The 19,643-nt window shown below is 36.7% G+C and overlaps 1 protein-coding gene across 1 annotated transcript in view; it reads left to right on the forward strand.

Annotated features, from left to right (window-relative positions):
- Nucleotides 1-18,808, forward strand: part of DGKH (diacylglycerol kinase eta) — a 161,297-nt gene extending 142,489 nt beyond the window's left edge. The window contains exons 28-31 of the mRNA XM_088068828.1: nucleotides 145-264; nucleotides 662-770; nucleotides 2,187-2,317; nucleotides 8,112-18,808. Coding sequence (XP_087924954.1) covers nucleotides 145-264; nucleotides 662-770; nucleotides 2,187-2,317; nucleotides 8,112-8,201 — 450 coding nt within the window. The 3' untranslated portion in view covers nucleotides 8,202-18,808. The remainder of the gene's footprint in view (nucleotides 1-144; nucleotides 265-661; nucleotides 771-2,186; nucleotides 2,318-8,111) is intronic.
- The last annotated feature ends 835 nt before the right edge of the window (nucleotides 18,809-19,643 follow it).

Consider the following 19,643-nt stretch of genomic DNA (forward strand, 5'->3'; position numbering starts at 1 on the left):
TCTGATTTTGGAAGATTATTTGTCTTCACCATTCGTTGATACTCACCGTGAAGTAGTCACCTGTTGGTATGTGGTAACAAGATGACTTAAATGTTAAATCTCATTAAACTAAAAGTCGTATTTTTCTGGCCTGTTTATAAACAGCAGTTGGAAGCTCCCCATGAAGAACTGTTGTCTGATGCTTTGCACAGTGTGGAAACAGAGTTGAGAAAACTTGCTGAGATTCCTTGGCTTTATTATGTTTTTCAACCAAATGATGATGAGGTAAGTTTGATTAATACATTCTGATTTTAACTGAACTTAATTTTCTTTTGATAAGGAAAAGTAAATTACAATTTTTCATGATCTCTTGAGGCACTTTCAGTAGTTATGCTGGCTCATTTCTGTATGCTGTGAACAACCTTCTAAGCTTAGTGCTTTGTTTTGGTGTTTTATTCCCTTTCACAAATGTAAAGATTTTGATTGATGTATAAATAAATGAAACATATATATTTATTTTATATTTAATAATTCAAACATGTATAGTTAAATCCTGACATTATTCCTTACAGAAGTAAATTTGGGCCTTGCTTTTTGAGATTGAATGAATTACCACCACAAGCATATAACTTAACTGTTGTTTTCTCTTAAAAAATGTAACCCTGCCTCTTTTCTCATGCAGGATCCCCCTCTGGATTATGCTAAAAGAAACAATAGAAGTACAGTGTTTCGTATAGTGCCAAAGTTTAAAAAAGAAAAAATTCAGAAGCATAAGACCAGCCCTCAGCCTGGTATGTGTTTTGAAATTGCAAGAAAAGTAGTAGCATTTGCAGTGAATGTGATTTTATGGGATTTTTTTGGTACGAAGTGACATGACTTACCTAGGACTAAAGTCAAAGTGGAAAGCACCTGAGCTAACTGGCATTTTCATTAGGATAAATACTTCTTTCAGTGCCTTTAGAAAGCATTCAATAGGACCCCAATACTCCCAAGTGAACCAAAGAACTACTGTGAAAATACTTCAAAAGTTTTATCATGCAACAAGCAGGGTGTGTGTCTTCGCTGTTGGTTACATTTGATTTACTCATAGCCATACAAGCCATGGGTAAACACATTGTTTCCCTGTGAAGCTCCAATTCAGGTTTTTCAGGTTAGTTTTAGGTGTGAAATAACTTTTATCACACTGGATTAATTAACCAGTTATTCTTAAATTTTGGGTGGGTTATAGGTTCAGTAAGTGAGACAGATCAAATGAAAAATCATGGTAGTCAATACTGATTTTTTAATTAGAAGTTGAACAAACTCCACCCTCCTCTCTCCCCATTTTTATTCATTTACTCAACAATTTTTTTGACTTCATTTATTCAGCTTACTTCCTTAAGATTATGTCCAGGATGTAATCAGTGGTCCTAAAACTCTTTCTATGTCTTTTTTTTAAAATGAACAGTTGATCACAGTCTGCAAAATCTTGCAGTTGTTGATCAGATTTAAATTTTGGATTAGACATCAGATTTCTCTTCATTATAAAATGAAGTGATCAGTATTGAATGAAGTTGCAAAATTATAGCAATAAGTAGCATAACTATTTTTTTTAATGTATGTGGTCTTAATGGGACTAATGTGGGCAACTAACTTTAGAGAACAATGTTTTACAGAGAGCTTCTTAATGGCCTGTGTAACACAGTAGCTTAAAGAGTACTTTTTGTCTTAATTAAGAATGCTAGAATCTGTTAATTAAAACTGGACTTGCTTGCTGCCATTGCTATATTTGAGGTATGGACGCTATTTTAATTTTACATTTTAATTAGTTTTTGAAGGCTTCTCTTCTTCCTGGATGACTACTAATAAATTAATGGCATAAAGCAGAACAACATTAGACTTTGCATCACTGATCCTAAGCTGGTTTAATGTGAATTTGTTGGGACATGAGGTTTTAAAGGCTTTACTGAAGAAACTGGAGTAAAGCTGAAAGCATGGCTGCAAAGCAAAGAACCCCAACTTTGTTTAGATACTTTCTTGTGTTAACTGCTAACCTGTAACCTGCATGTAAAAGGAAATTGTCAGTTTTTGTGGAAAAGACACCTCTAACATTTCCCTTTGCTAGCACGGCTCTTCTACTCTGTTTTCCACTCCCTTTGGCCTAACCTTTGCTTGTGATGCATTTGAGCATGTAGAAATTAAGGGGGTTTTGCTCTTAACTTTGGTAGTTCAAAAATGGGGCACAGATGAAGTTGCTGCTTGGCTGGATCTGCTCAGTTTGGGAGAGTACAAAGAAATCTTCATCAGCCATGACATCCGAGGCTCTGAGCTTTTACATCTGGAAAGGCGAGATCTTAAGGTATTTCCTTTGTGCTACTTTTCTGCTATTGACCATTTTCTTTGACAAAACAAGAACCAACTTTCTTCTTTCCCTGCACTTGTCATTGCTTGTAGCTTGGCTTACACTGTGCAAATATGCAATAAACTAATATGCGCTGTCCTTGGGCCTGACTTTCTGAAGTGCTGACTTGAACTCACAACCGAAAATATCTGTGTTATCCAAAATTTCCTCCTTTTTTTTTTATTTTTTCTTTTTTTTTCTACTTTATGTAGGATGATGGTGTTGCAGTTTATGTCAGAAGGCATAGGAGAAGCACATTTGATATCCTACTGGTATCTGTGTAATACAATGTTTTCAAGAGTTCACTGTTTCCATTAAACACGATCAGTACGGATCAGTTGATGATGGTCATAATAATTTTAAATCTATCTCCTGCAGGGGCTGATCTGCTCCACATGATTTAATGTGTATATATTTGACTTAGTGGGTGTGAGAGAGATAAGCAGCTTAATAAATTCCAGTATTTGGCTTTCGTGTTTGTGTGTCAAAATGCGTTTTCTCATTGGTAACCAACCTCTGATGTTGGCTGTATAGATTTTTGAAAAAGAGTATTTTATTTTGACTCCAAAATTATACAGTCTTTTTCCTCTGAGGTCAGATAGGTAAGTTTTGCAGGGAGAAACATTACCCAGCAGTGTGAGACGGTTATTTGAGCTTGCTGGTCCTTTTCAGGAATGACTTAAGTGCATCCATTATATGTAATAGCAGCTATATCTTTGGGGATTCATTAAATTACTTTTTCCAGGAACTCAGTAGTAATGAGTTCTTGGTAATGGGTTTTGCAACTGCTTTTAGCACGTAAGAGAGGAAATAGGATATTGTATAAATTGTAAACATTTACATTTAGAGTGCAAGCCACAGTGCAGTAGTCTCCAGGTAGAGACAATATTTTCATACAAATGTGTTATTTTATGTGAAGTTTTTTATATAGTGTGAAACCCTGGTATTATAAGGTAGTGCTTGTACTGTTGCAGTAGAAAGTAGCTGCTGAAAATAGCTGTGTTTGAGATAATCTGTTTGGCTGTTGTGATTTATTTTGCTCTTTGGTATTAGACTGCCTAAGCTTCTTTCCATGGAAGTTAAATTCCTTTCTTTCAGGATAGTTTCTGACAGGGAAGGACACTTTCAGGGTAGTCCCTCATTGCAAACATTTAGAAATAGACGACTGTCCACGCAATCCACCACAGTGTTCCAGTGATGTTTCAAGTCCCTGTTCTGAATGAGTGCTGAACAAACTTAAAATTCAACTGAGAAATCATATAATGCACAGATTCACTGAAATGTTAAGAAAACTTAAGTTTTGGTTTTTGGTTCTGTCCCAACCAACTATGGTTGGTTGGGAATAAGTGATGGTGGGTAAGATCAGTGTTAAACTGGACATGGCTTCTGGCCATGCCTTATTTCTCATAAGTATCAATTTGACTGCCTGCCCAGATGACTGGCACTTAAACCAAGTTTAATCTGCAGCAGGGTAATTATCAACCCAGTATCCCTGTTGCTAAGGCTCATGCTGGTTCAGTGTAAATAAAATCCCATCACAAAGGTCTATGCCATGAAATATATAAAGGCTTGTCTTAGAAAAGATAGAGCCTACTGTCTCCTCTCTCCAGTGCTGCCTGGAGACATGGAGGAGGAGGAGTTGCTCTACACAAGTTGCAAAGGGCATGTCCCAAGCTGACCAAATCTTGCTCCAGAATCGCCCCATGTGCTCGTTAGCAGATGCTGAGAGCTTCCAAATCAGTGCTGTTCATAAGATAGGCCAGGCTTTTGGCCAGGCAGGCTTGCAGTCTGTGTAACAGCACTGAATTTAAATAGCAGAGTTTAGTGCTCATCCTGCTGATTAAGGGACATGGTCTCTGCAGGGAGCCAATTAAGGGTGGCTCAGGCAGCCTGCAGTTTTCTGCCAGTGACCTGAATTGGTGTCAAGATGTGTAATGTAGTACTTGGGAAATGAGGAACACGTCACAAGCTGCCCTGTGAATCCTTCCTCCCTTTGGCTGTCGAGGTGTGCAGATGAGCCTTCAGTGCTCTTGCAAGCTGTAATCTGTCTACAGCCTCTCCTCCACAAGGTTTGTGTTTCCTGACAAGCTAAATGCGATCACCATTGATTCATGCACTCCTAACTCATGTACGATATATTTTACCTCTGTTACCTTTCATGTCTGCAGCAGGAAAAATTGCTGCCTGTTTTAATTGAATCCTCTGAGTCTCCCTTTCTTTCTGTGGTCAAAAGTAGAGATAAAAAGCAGTATGGAGAAGGATTTGATGAAGCACTCTTCCTTTGCACACATCACTGGAACAGATTGATATGCTGACAGAGGAATTGGGCACCTCTAATTATATTTCTGCATAACTTGTCTATCCCAGTCTCAGAGAGCTCTGTGTGGCATCTGGCAAATGAAATAGTAGAATATGTGTTTCCACCCAGTCCTTGCAGTAATGACCTTTCTCCAGCCTCTTATGCCTGATTTCATTTAGGGAGATATTAGAAATTTACACTCACATTATTTTCTTTTGCTTGATGAATGTCTGGGCAATAAAGTGTGAATTACTCTGCAGAAACTGTAGAAAGAAGGCTTGGTGCAACTTTTTTTTTTTTTAACCTTATTTTAAAATCAAACATTGAAAACTGAACCAACTTTTTCTGAAATAAATATTGACATTATTAACATTGACAGCCATGTTCCTATGCATGTAACTTTAGTCATAATCAGAACTGCAATACATTTGGTAGGCCAGGGGGATGATGTCTCCTTGAAGCTCCATAGCAATGTTGGTTTGCTTGGAGAAAGGCTTTCCATGCCACAGATCAACTTGATAAGCAGTGTCAGTCAAACTAAACTCTGTGCCAAGAGCTGTGACACTTCATCCCTGTGTTTTGCAGTAGCATATTTTGAAAAAGTTGTTTTATGGAAAAAGTTTTGTAAGATTTGTTAGATTTCAGACTTGCTAAGTGGCTTTTCACACTGGGGATGCAAATAGGGTAGATTTCACGTTTGGAAGAAGTTATTATTAAGGAGTTCTTGTATAAATTGTTTGGTAGTGGTGGTACCTTTGGCCAGAAAATGTCCAGGAAATAACACAGTGGTTAGGGAGAGCAGGAGGAGAGGTGATACTGTAGTTCTAAGGCCACAGCTGGGGAAAAAAGAAAGGCTGTTGTTTTCCTTTAGACTGGCTAGAATTTCTTCTTCAAAACTGTAGTTTAGTCAAATTGAATTTTTTGTAACTAGATATCAATTAGATATGAAAATATTATATCGAGGATGATGAAACCCATGCGTGCACAAATATGCAGGGATGTTTGAAGATCTGGTTCTCTGAGCGATGCATGATATTCTGATGTAGCAGATCCTTTTAGTCTGAGAGGAGAGAATTTCAGCAAACTTTTCTGCATGAGCAGTAAACTGACAATACCAGATAGCATTTAGTGTTATGACTCTATAAATTCTAGTTTCCACCAAACCAAAAACTATTATAAAAGCATAAAAATCCCAAGTTGTTGGGTTTATTCTCCCCTAGGTGTGTAACAGAAAGGGCTCCCCAAAATGTTTGATGAGGCTTGTGAGATTTGTTGCTCTGATATACATTACAGCAACTTCAACTGGAAGAGAAATAAATGCAAAATCTCTTGCCTCTGAATCAAAGGTGTTGTGAACTGCTTTACAGAGGTTGGTGGGAAAAGTAGCTGAGTTTTTTGGGAATTTCATATGTTTCTTTCCTCTGATTTTGAACTCTGGCAGCATCTCACTATATTGCTTATCCAACAGAAGTTCTACCCATGAAAATATATTTGTTCTGAAGAGTTTGTAAGTTCTTAACCTTTAAATCGTGTGGTTTGTTGTGGTTTAGAAAGTGTCCTTATGGGTTTTCCCTTATGTAGAATTTCCTCCACATAGCAACTAGGCTATTTCATTAGTTTCGGTAGTCATGTGTGGTTTTTTTTATTCACTTGAGAATTAAGTTTAACATAAAAAAGACAATATTACAGAAATGTAAAATGATAAATATTACTGTCATTTTAGGATGAATTTCACTACTACCTACATTAACTCTCTTAACAAAAATTAGTAATAGGTTTTTTTATAAGTGAGATGTGAAAAAAAAAAAAGTGATGTGGAAAATCAGGTTTTTTTCAGGTAGTTCATGAACAGCACTTGCTTTCGGAACTTTTAGGAACAAATGTTGAACTCCTTAAGGCTGACACCTTTGTGCCAAAGTCCTGTAAAGGATGACCATCCATTTGTAGTGCTGATAGTTTTCAACTGAAGAAACAACCAAATATTTTTTCTCTCTAACATAACCAGAATTCAGTCTTTGCTCTCTGAAAATTAAACCATCTGTTTAATCTTGGCTGTGCTACCTTTATAATAAAATAATTGATTCATGCCCATTTTACCACCCCTTTCTTCCAAAATTAAATGCATGCTAACATTTTAAAGTACTATAGAATACAGATTTTCTGAGGTCTCTGTGGCTGTAGAAATGTAGATACAGTCTTTGTGAAGAGTATGTACAGAATAATATATATGGTTTCATTTTTCACTCTTTATGAGAAAAATTTTTTCAAGCTGCCTAATTACACTCCCTTCTTTTTAATATCTTTGTAATGGAAAAATCTTCCCATTAAAATGCAGTTATTTTTATTTCAGAAAAATAGGGAAACTTTTCTAGTTTTTTTTTTTTTAGTTATTTAACCACAATCTATTTATATAGGGTTTATTCTACAAATAACTAGTGTTTGACTCTTCTGATTGCTCAACACCACTAACACATGGATTTTAAAGACTTTTTCATAGCTGTGTTTTACAGATAAGGGAAGCAGATTTCCACCAAACTGAGCTGAAAATTCATTAGTGCAGTGGGAGCTCATTAGCACAGCTGGGCATCCCATTCTGCTTCTCTGATCATTGGACCAGCCAAAACTGAAAAAGGATGCTGCTAAAGCTATTACTAATACTGGAAAAAGTTTGCTACAAAAAAAATTTTGTCTGTTGTTGTGTATAGAGATGGGTCTGGAAACCAATAATAGAAACATTTCAGCTGATGTGAATGATTTAGTGGCTACAAGGAGATTTACTCTTGTGCTTTTTACATTTCCTTTGGGATATGACTATCACGTTTCTGAGAATTTTTTTTCCAGCTCTCTAATCAGGAACATCCATGCTAGGAGATGTAACCTTTTTGGAATGAAAAACAAATGCTTACTCTTTCTATTGCTCTCTAAAGGGAAGTTGTCCTACATGCCTTTAGCCGTTACATCCACTTTCCCTTGAGAAACTGGGGATATGTGAGTTTGTTGACTAAAGCAGACATCACAGGGTCTCAGATCAACTGAGACTGCTGGACAGAAGTCCCAATCCATCACATCCTACCAAGCATTTGATTGCTGTGTTAGAGAGGAGGGGGAGATTGTTCCCTTTATTTTGCCAGAAATTGTGAAAGGTGTTTGTAGTTAGAAGTCAAGTCAAAGATGATTTTGACATATATTGAAGTGCCCTGGGTTGCCACTATTGCAGGTAAGTAATTTTATGTCTGGCAGTCAGAGAGGGATTCACTGTATGCTCTAAGCAGTCTTTTTGTAAAGCAACTCTTGCTAACACTTCCTGGTTAGTGTTGATTGCAGAGACCACATTTGTAGACATCTGTTGCATGGATAGATCATAATCAATGGAGCTTCTTTTTCTTTTTTTTAAAGTAAACTTCCTTCTTTTTCTTCTCTTTTTTTCTTTTTCTATTTTAAAATTTTCTGTAGGACCTGGGGATAACGAAAGTGGGTCATATGAAGCGAATTCTCCAGGGAATTAAAGAGCTCAGCAAGAACACCCCTTTGTCAGAAGTGTAATTATGCTGGTGCTTTTCTTAAAGAGAGAAGAGAAAGTTGCTGGAGAAGCAAAGCCATTGCAGGCACTTGGCTGTCCTTGTAGTTTCTATGGAAGAATAAGAATAAGCACTGGTGTTTGTACAGGCTAGCATCTCTGAATTCTTGTGTGGTGAAGAACTCGCAGCAAGAGTATGAAAGGATTTGTGCCAAAACAAAAAGGAAAAGATGATACATTCTGTGTTTTCTTGGTGTGCACATTGGCCAGTTTGGATAAGCCCAGTTTCGTAAATTGATTGGTTGATGATCAACTGCACTGACTGGAAAATATAATCAAGAAACGATTGCTTTGCTTACATGCAGCTCAGTATGCCTCTCTTTATGCTGCAGCAAGATGCCACTGTACAGCATGAGGTCATCTGGTTATTCTTCTGAGGAGCAGGTCTGTAAAACCTCCTGTGCAGGAGACCAAGAAGTTTGGAAGGTTCAACACGTGAGCCTGGCAGTGCCGCAGGTATCCAGCACTCGCCGGCCGTGCAGAAGAGGGGAGAGATACCTTGTGATACCATGAATGCAAACTATAATGCATGGTGTGCCTGCCTGAATTGTCTGTTGTTCTGTTGCATGACACATCTGATACTTTAAACACTTGAACAACTTTTTTATTGGTTTGAATGAGATTTAATTTATTGCTACTTGAGTGTTCTTTTTTTTTTTTTCCTCCTGTTTCAGGCACTTTTCTATTCTTCAGTGTTGTGTTCTGCCTAAAATGTGTTCTATGGCAAAGGGTGTGTGGGTGTGGAAACTTAGCATTTGTGCCATATTCAGCAGATTATATATGATTGAAACACTGTACAGTTAGATTTTTAAATATATCATGTACAGAAAGTTTATCAGGTAACTAACTTATGAGAATTTTTGAAAGACCGGTACCTCACAAAAACATCAATTGGCTTCCTGCATGGAAAATGATAATTAATCTTCTCATGGTGCATTTTAATGTAGTTATTCAGTTGTCTTAAACATCTGTAGCATATTTGAACTTGTAGGCACTAATGGTTTTATTTATTCAATTGTTCAAAAGCAGGTTTAAATATTAATGAAACTTTCTTAAAGGAAAATTTAACTTTATTTATCATACATAAGATATTTAAAATGTAGCAGCTGATTTGATTTTTGTGGGGTAAACTTTTACTTGTTGCTAATTAACTATTAATTTAAAAATGCATCTGTGTGCATTTCTTTAAAAAGGTATCAATTTGTTTCTTGACAGCACTCTGCCATCAGTAGACCATAAAAACTTAAAAAAACCCCAGACTCTAAGGTTTTTGACTATGCATGCTAAGATGAATCACATGCTAGGTAGTAATCCATGAGTGTGAACAGGTTAAAAAAATTAAAACCATCTTTGTTCAGAAATTGCTCTGGACCAGAGTTTGCAAGGTTATTTACTTAAATGAAACAGGTTCATAATTTAATTTCCTGGTTAATTTTTCACAAAAGTATTAATCTAGTCAGAAGATAAATTTCATATGTCTACAAAAAAGTCCTACCTAAATGTTTGAGATGAGATGACTTTGCACCACCTGCCAGAAACTTGCACAGAAACTCCTTGCTGTTCCTAGCAATGTGTCATTGCAGCACAAGGAACACTTGACTTTCACTTAATCAAGTAGCTTTGATGTTTCTTGCACATTAAAGAGTATCTTAACATCTATTCATGTTTTCCTCATGGGCAGGTTTCATTTGGTTTTTACCAAAAGTTATTTTCTTGTATAAAGGGGCCAATGTCAAGTACTGCATCCTGGTTTTGCCCTCCATTTCTCATGCATATGACAGAAGTTGTTCCATGGCAAGTAGATGGGACTCATCCCTTGGAAAGTAAAATCTATTATCCTCATTGTTTTATTGGAGAAAAAAAAAGTCAAAACAAACAAAACAGGCTTAATTTGTATATTATTGTAGTTCTTCGTGTTCTTGCTGCTGTAGGTTCAACAGGCTCAACTCTGGGAGTTTTGTGATAATGATATTCTGGTAAACAAATGAAAGTAATAGGCTATTTTCTATTAGGTTTTGCATAAAAAAAAATCAAAATGTCTTTGCCAAATTGTATGATTTTCAGGCTGTTTTATGAAAAGCATATGCAAAAAATGGAAAGTTGGGCAAACAATGGAAAGTTTGTTGGTTTTGGTTTTATTTTAATGTACTTGACATTCACCTCTTTAATGATGTTCAGGTGACATCTGTCAAGTCTTTGTGAGCATTATTTCCTTTTCTCTCTGGCTCTCCATAAGCTACACTATATTTTAACATATGACAACATTTTAGCATACTGATGTTACAGTAGACAACATAGCTAATCTTCTGGTCTATTCAAGGACATAGTACATAGCAGAACTTTCTTTGCTTTCCTGATTGTAAGATACAATCTCTTTACAACTTTCAGCCTTGCTGTCTATAATGCATTAAGATAGGTTACAGAACCAGATCTCTTCAAGTCAAGTGTAGAGGTCTACACTGACTATATTAAAAAAATGGGAGCTGCTTTTGGGCAGGGAAAATGGGAAAATGTTGTTTGCAACAGATTTCTTACAGCACTCCTCAAATTACCTCACTAAAGGACAACTGATCAATGATCATTTTTCTAAATGACCACCAAAGAATTTAACTTTGATTGTCCTAAGTAGTTTTTTTAAACATGTGAGTAGGAAAAAACAAAACTGTAAGTATCATTTATGCTGTATTTATTAGATACCCAGGAGAGCAAATTTTATGCAACTCTATGCCTTAGACTAGTGTTGGCTATGAAGTGCAAATGCATCTGACAAGGAGGCTCAAAATATTTTTACAGGGGTTCTCTGTGGATGTTGTGGGTTGTAACTGTGTTTAAGTGAAGTAGCTTTTCTGAAGGCCTGAACACAGTGTTACTCTCTCATGATTATTCTAAGTATTGGGTTTTTTTCCTTACTGCTGTAAAAGTCGTAGCTCCTAGAGCTAAGTACATAAATAGCTAAATTTTTTAATGAACCATATTTTCTGTAATTTGATCCTTCTGTGAAAAGTGCTTCAAAGCAATATTTCAACAAAACCAAGGTAAACACGTCCCTAAAAGGAGTTAGCTTTTTAGAAAACAAGATCCTGAGGAGCCTGATTCAGGATGCTAGATATATCAAGACCATCCCTATACAAAATTTACTGGATTAATTTCCTCCCCCCCAGTCAAATACATGTGATTCCCTTGGTCAGTATACATTAAAGCCTGAAAGGAATGCAGAGTAATCTGCATTTTTTTGTAGTGGCTGGTATTCATATAGATGGAAAGCTCTACACCTCAGAGAGAGAAACATAAGAACTACATGTTTTAAAATGGCAGCAGGTTGCCAAGTGTATTTGCTATTTTGTCATTTTCAAATAGGATTGTCTCAGTTCATTGTATTTGATTGCTGTATCAACCTCTGATTTAGATCATGCAAGTTTTGCCTTTATAAAGCCTCTTGCCTTCCTTTTAGAAACTGAATGAAATCAAGACAACTCATGGTTGTAGGTGTTTGGGATGTTTTGCAATACTTCAAAGAAAAGAAGGTTCAAAAATCGATGTTTTTATAAGATGGCAAGTGAAAATTTTCTTTGATACATTTTTATGTCGCTTCCCTTAACTGCTATTCTTTTCTCCTGAATGTTTCTTTCTTTCAAAGAAAAATGCTTTGAACTTGGAAGAACAGCAAAGTGTAAAGCATATGATCAAAAACCCTCCCAGACTATTTCATTCCAGTATTTCTTGTTTTGGGACTGGAATTAACATGCTTGGTCCTGTAAATAATAAATAGAAATCATCTTTCTCTCTCTATCCCTGCCCAAAGTAATTAATACTGCAATGCCACATCACTGTAATTCAAAGGAGAGGTATTGATTTTTTTCTTCATAAATGTCCATTTAGTATTTTCCTATGCTTTTTGCAGAGAAATTGGTAACCTGCCAATTTTACTTTTTAATTGAACTCGCTCATGCTATTAATGAAAATTTCATAAAGCCTTGATAATGAACATTGCTTCAAGGGTAAAATTATCAGTGTTTTTCAATGCATCTGGTCTTCATTTCAGGAAGACTGGCAGGATACCTTTTTCACAATGTAATGGAAAATTAATTTATAAAACAAATATGAGAGGATGTTCCATAGTCCTACTTTAAAAATAATGTACATGCAAGACAAAACCCCCTATGGTGATTCCATTTTGCTTGATGCTTCCTGTTAATGATTGCATTAGTAGTGTTTACAGTTGTTTCTGCAGTGCTCTCTGTGCTCCTAAATATTAAATTCTTGCCTATGAGTTCAACAGTTCTGGTAATTAATAATTAGCAGTGCAAAAAGTCTTTGTGAAAGGTAAAGGCACAAGGAATGTATCTCGGTGAGGATAACTGAGCTGGAGCAATTTGTTTAGCTTACAACCAGGAAATCATCTTGACACTTGTATGAGTAAGTGAGAGCCACAAAAAAATAAAATAAGTAATTTTAAATTTATTTTTTCATCCCAATAACTTAAATACCTCTCAACTGCAGCATACTGTATACATTATAATGCAGGCTGTCCTGTATTTTTGATTCTGTTTCCATGGATTGCATGTTTTGTGATATGATTTTCATATCACAGTTTTGATGCTGCTTATTCTAACTGCGAAGGTTTAATGTTTGCAAGAACTGTACATGACTATATCGCTATCTTAAGGAACAAGATTTTGATGACTTGAGGAAGCTGAGGAGTTTGGACAGGATTTAGTCTTTGGGCAGGACTTAAAATATCTCTGCTTTATCTTCAGAGATGAATGGTAACATCAGCAGGATTGATAAAGCCACATTTGGTAATTATCAATATAAAATCTTTACTGGTTGTATAAATTCCTGTGTTTATATCTAGAGTATAGTGTGGAATGGATCTTTTTTACAAAAAGAAAAAAAAATTTCTAGTTGTTTTCTACTACTGTTGCATTAGGTTTCATAGATCTGTTAAGTGTTAGCTTAGTTACCTGAAATGTTTTTTTCTGCCATACAGAAGCCCAGTCTTTTTCTCAAAAATTATAATCCATTTGGAAACCGTCTGGAGACCTTGAGAAGAGAATTTCTGTAGCCAGTTGGAGCTAATACCAAAATTCATAGCCACTTCTGTAGGCTTAATAGTGATCACCTTCAATATTTTAACCGAAAAAAAAAAAATTAAATGTTTCTGACTTTTTCAGTGCATAGAATTAATTCTAAAACACTATCCCCTTGTCATATGTAAATTAAAAAATATTAGCATTATTAACACTTGTGCAAAGAAGCAAAATGCTGATGAATACATACCCAAGAGGATTCCTGGACAAATGTTAATCCATTTAGCTGTAGTGGTTAAAGACCTATCACCTTCAGAACAGTCGACAGAAAATTCATATGTGCACATGGTAGAATTACAAACATCTGTTTTAAATAATTAAAGACTTGTTTCCCAGTTGACAAAAATTTGATAAGTTCTCTGATGGGATTTTGAGTTCATATAACCTATTTCTTTTATTAGTGGGGCAGAAGAAGCTGGTGCCTCATTTATGTTTAACACCAGTCATGCCTTTATTAATGTTTTTACATTGCTTACCAGCTCCCAGAACTGGATGAGTTCCCAGCTTCTGGCAAGATGAGACCCTTGTGTGTCTCTCCATGGTTTCCGTTCAGAAGAGCTGGATGGGCAGGCCAGGAAAAAGCTGTAGGGTGCTCAAGGAGAGCAAAAGACACCAGGACTTCAGGCTCCAAAGTCTAGCATAACCATAGTGAACTAAAATCCTATAAGTTATATTTTTGCAATCCCTGCTAGAAGCTCTGTCTAACAATTAACAGGAGCTACAGAATGCCCTTGGAAAGAGAAGTGTTTTGGCTAACTACCAGCTGTGTAAGACATTGAAAACACTGAACGTTATGGTAGCTATTAGTATGACAAGTATCCAAGTGGCCAATGAATATTTTATTCATTGGAACAAATACTTTGGAAAAATAAAGTTTTTTAGTATTATTAAAAGACTTGTGTTAGGATTGAAAAGCTACTGAATATAAAAGCAATATGGTACAAAGTTTAAAGTAATTTGCAACTATTTTTTCCCAAATCTGTTGGAAACAACTATTTTAGGGAGCTGTGTTTGATCCAGGTATAGCTAGACAAGAGTATGTGAACTGGAAGGTAAACAGGAAGAAATGAATTAACAGGAAGAAATAGTAAAATTGGACAGTTTGTTTTCATTATGGAAACTGTGTGAGAAACCAGAAATAAAATCTCCACAGTGCCCCAAATCCCTTCTATGACTTTTTAAACAAAATTAGCATTTTAAATCCCGATTTTTAAAACTAAAGCTTTAATTGTATAAAAATGATTTTAATGTAATTAATAACCTGACAGTGCCATTAACAGGGAAAGAGTTAGAAACATAACTGTGTTTTTCTCCTGGTGTTGAAGTAAGCTCTGTTTAGGACTAATTCTCCTTGCAGTCACAGTCAATTATTTTGTAAATGGGGAGATTGAGCAAAGCCATTCGAAGCTGCTTGGTGTTGCTTCTCAGTGATGGGGAGAGCATGTTTGCTGAAAAGTGGGGCCTGGAGGCTTCTAATGAGAATTTCAAGGATGCAAGATTTTCTAGTTAGATAGTTTAGGAAGGAGCCCACAGGAGCACACAGGCATACAGATTCTCAGTGTGAAGGTTCCTAGTAGCACTGTCCTCTCAAAAGATGCCATGGCTATATGTTGAAACAGGCATTTGGACTGTGTGCTAAGCCACATTCCAGAGGATTTTCTACAGGCACCATCTGTCACTTGTGGTGTCCAATTTCTGTCTTGGTTCTATGTCTCCTTAAACTGGGTACCTTGAAAAATGTGATTGTCCATATATGACAAAAATTACCATTTTTCCCACTCAAGGAGCACAGCTTGTGAACCAGTCCTGAGATAATTTGTTTCATTAGCCACCTTTCCACATCATATCCTTGGAATCCTAAAAGAGCTGAATCCTAAAAGACCTTCCTACAGCTGCCAGTTACCTTAGGAATTTAATATGCTTGTATGTTGATGGGATCATCAAAGGGCAAGGTGATATTCACAGTGGCAGATGAGGTGCTCCTGGAAGGTGAAGGGGGCCTGATCTCTGCACCTTCCCTCTGGTTCTTCTTTGTAGGTGTCATCACACACAAATAATTTAATATCGTATAATATTAGAAGCTCCTTGTCTTAATTCATGGTGATGGCAAGCCTATCAGTCACTACTAACAAAACTCTTTGCTGTCACATCTGTCTGTCTAGAGCAGGTATCTTCAAATGTTGAGCACTGTGGAATTGCATTAATGCATTTTTAATGTGTGTTCTGGCATCTAAGAAAGGTACATTTCATCTAAAGGTATTTCAAAGGTTCTGAGAGGATCCCAGCCCAGCATGGGTGTTTTCTGTCATTAGCCAGGCTTGCAACTTACACTGATATTCCAGTCAAGTACAGCTGCTAGGTAGTTCTGTAGTAACATCCATTTACATGCATGAGTGGATGCATGAAGTACACATGGAAGTGTTGCAGAGATATGACACTGCTCTGCATAACTCATATATTTGTGTCTAAATGGCAGTTTGTAGCAAAGAGCTGAAACACATGATTTCCACTCAATCCAAACCTATATTCAATTGAAAATGAAAACATCTAATGTGGTTTGCATGGGTTTAGATAAAAAGTGGTGTGTACTCAGTACTTTCTGTCCTTTGTTTCCCCTTCTTCCCGTTCATTCCACATGAAAGTCCATCATCTTTGCTATCATATAGATCTTTAGGGACTTAAGGCATATGCTGTGCTTTAAACAGTACTTTAGGCCCCTTGGAGATTGTTCTTGTTCTTGTAGCATTTATATGTAAGCCTACAGATGATTTGCTTGGAGGGAAATTGCTCCTTGTATAAAAGTGATCCTCACATTGATCATGGGTAGGCTTTTATATGCCACACCTATGAACGTCATTCTCTTGCCAGTATTTGTGTGGATGTGTATAGTAGATATGTCGTATCTAGTTCATAGTGTGTATGTGAGAGCACACCTGTACATAGAGATGTATATACATACCCTGGTTTTGCTCAATATAATGATGCCAACTTGTGTGTAGAGCCAAAAAAACTTAAAACTATACAGTGCTTGAGATGCTGCATTGTTTTTATTATAGTATTTTTTATATCAGATGAATTGCAGGATGTTTACAGTTGCTTATTAATATTTAACTTATACAATGGGGTGGTAGGATGTTTATGATCGTTGTCAGCTAAAGAATTGTATGTGATTCTGGGTAAAATTTTGGCTTTTTTGAAATCCTTGGCAAAACTCCCATTGATCTCACTGGGGCCAAGATTAAACCCCTCTGAATCTATTGTTTACTGGCTATTTTCCTACTGTGATAATTTTTTAATGAGTGAAATGTATTTATTTTTTCCCAATGTGAAATCTGCAGTTTCTATTTGGATTTTTCTATGGAACCTGCAAACTACAACACAGGTGGGAATATATGCCTAAGAGAATGTACAGAATTTTTCATTGATCTGGTCCTTGAATATGTCTAAGAAAATACCTTCTAAAATAACTTTTGTAAGATTTAATACAGAATCATCTAAAAAGACATCACCTTTCATGCCTCTCTCCACAAAGAGGGAATGCAATGTTGCAGGTAAATGTGAAGTATTCACTGATAAATGAAAAGTAGTCCTGTCTGTTTTCTGTACTTACTGATCTCACCTGTCTCTGCAGATCTGGTATGAGACACTTGAAGTACCTTATCCAAAAGTACCTTATTGGGGAAAAAAATGTTACATAGTATGTGGCTTTAAGCTTTTCATCAAGACTTGGAGGTATCTTCAGAGCCAGTGTGTTGAATGATTTTTAATATTCCATGGATCAATTAAAATTATGAAAATGTTAAGTGGTAAGGCAAGTCAGACAACTGCTTGACATTAGAGAAATCATTTGTCTGAAGGCAGAAGGATCAGTTCTTTAATAGCACAAGGGAGAAAAATATCATAATGCAGCGCTTCCTAAATCTCTTTTCAGGGTATCTTCTAATTATGTATGCTCAAAGTGTATTCTTCCTGTATAAAAACCATATGGCTGTGAAACAGCTAAATAGATGCATCCTAATTTCTTCACCTAAGGCTAAAATACAATTTTCAAACAGGAGCTGTCATGCACTTTGAAATATATGTGTTGGGAACAGGTAAGTTTATATTTATCATAGATAGTCATCCCAGGGATAGTTGGACTCGTAAAATGAGGTAGTTATGTCAAAGTTATCAGAAGCTGAAGAAATAACAAAGCAGACACCAGACACCTTCCTTCACGAGGCTCTTTCTGAAGACATCTGTGCAATTGCCCACCACTTCTGGGAATCTTTCCCTATAGTTTAGTTTAAGGAAGGATCATATTCAGATTCCTATCCTTCCCCTTGCTAATAGGCAGGAAGTATGCACCTTGGTTGAACTTTCTAGGAGTTTGTTGGCTGTAGAAACAGACCTTAAAAGAATAAACATTTGAGGCAATCAGTAGGCTTGCTAAGGATACACAGGGTTCTGTCTGAGCTCGTTAGTCTGCTAATGCGGATCTGATTACAGATTAGTAGGGAAGTTCCTATGGTGCTCCTGCCTCACTTGGTGGCAAGGTTTCGTGGTCGTTAGTGGGGCCAGACACCAGCAGACACCTTTCCTTTTGCGTGTTGGTTGCCTTTCTGCAATTCTAATCAGGACTGGAGCTCAGGACACACCTTTATTTGTCTGCAAGGCCGTGTGATATCAGAGGAAATGAGGAGGAAGTGGCTGGAGGTCTGGATTCTGCCTTTGGTTTCCTGCCAGTGGAGCTGGTGTAAGGCTGGGGGCAGCGTAGTTAACCTCTGAGTGCCTCACTTTCTCCGCCCAAGGGAGTAGGGATGCTCACCACCTCTGTACAGCCCCCTCGAGTCCTGTAGGAGAGCAGTGTTATATAAACCGCTGAGTTTTACCCACACTATTATATGTAGTAAAAATAAATTACTTCTGTCCATAACACTGCAAGAATTGCTTTTCCTAGTTCCAGTTCTCTTTGATGACCTACTACATCCTGGGTAGTCAGTTTTGAAGCTTAGCAATTGCTCTAATACTTAGAATTACACACATAGCAGGCTCTGTTTGCTGCAGAAAAGAGTAAAACTTTAAACTGCCTGACAAAACTTGCCAATGAAGTATATCTAACAGAGCAGGGGTGTAACTTTTGGCTTTATTTACTTGTAATAATGGTAAGGAACAGTGAATTTTGTTTGTTTACATACTGTTTACAATGGCACAGTTTTATTTTTAATATATAAAAACAATTGAGGTATTTATTGCATATACTATTTTAAAGATGTTTTATGTGTTTTCACCTTTGGAATATATTGTTACATTTCCTTGTACAGATAATTTGGGTGGCTTTGTTAATATAGTTAGTAATTTTTATGACTACTAAGTGACCAGTTTTCCGTGCCTTTTTATTGTTGGATGCATGATTACATATTTATTATTGTATGGAAGTCACTGAGATGTGTATTTTTGTATTCTGCTGGAAGCAATGGTTGATTTTATTGTACCTGATAAGAGATGCCCTCCATAACAGGCACTCGTATGAGATCTTCCTTCTCAAATAAACAGAATGCATTCAATGTATATAAGTCCTTGAATTTATTTTGTGTCTAGAAATCAGTGGAAATACTTGAACATCATGACATTGAATTTTAGATGTTATCCACTCAAAATGTGGGCTGCTACCAATGTCGTCAAATCTAAACCAGAATTCCCCATCAAAATCAATACAATGGCAACTTCTTGGCACAATCTAAGACTTTGGAATTTAAAAGAAAACTCTCTGCATTAAAACTACATAAAATTTGGATGAATGACTATTGAGCGTCATTTCTACTCAGTCTGCCAGGGACTGCCTGAAAATTGTTTTAAATTGAGGGCTTTGAATACAGCTTTTATACATCCTCTAAATGGCTATGTGCAAACCCAGATGTAAGCAGGTCACTGTGCATGTAGGTGTCTACATTTGCAGGGATCTTCCGCTGGATCTTGCTGCCACACAGCGTATTAAGTGTAAAAACAGATTTATATTTGCACCTATGGTAACATCAGCCATTAAAACAGAACATTCAGTAGCCCCCGTTTTTCCAGGAGTAAGTGGCAGTAAAACAAACACATTTTTTCCTCAGCAGTATGGGCTGTGCCTCCCTAGCACCAACGCTGATAAACACTCACGGGGGTTGATTCCAGAGGGCAGGCAAGCATTGGCTGCCATTGTAGGTCAGTGAGGTGCTAGGGTGGTACTTCGCACAAGATGTGATGTGAAAGTAACCACAATCACTGGCAGATACAGAAGGAAAATTACTGTGTGCAGGAACCTAAGTCAGCTCATGAAAGCTGTAATCTTGTGAT

The sequence above is a fragment of the Pseudopodoces humilis genome, chromosome 2, assembly GCF_049639895.1.
Source record: "Pseudopodoces humilis isolate 2021_Gansu_Grassland_sample_001 chromosome 2, ASM4963989v1, whole genome shotgun sequence".
In the NCBI taxonomy this organism is placed as follows: domain Eukaryota; kingdom Metazoa; phylum Chordata; class Aves; order Passeriformes; family Paridae; genus Pseudopodoces; species Pseudopodoces humilis.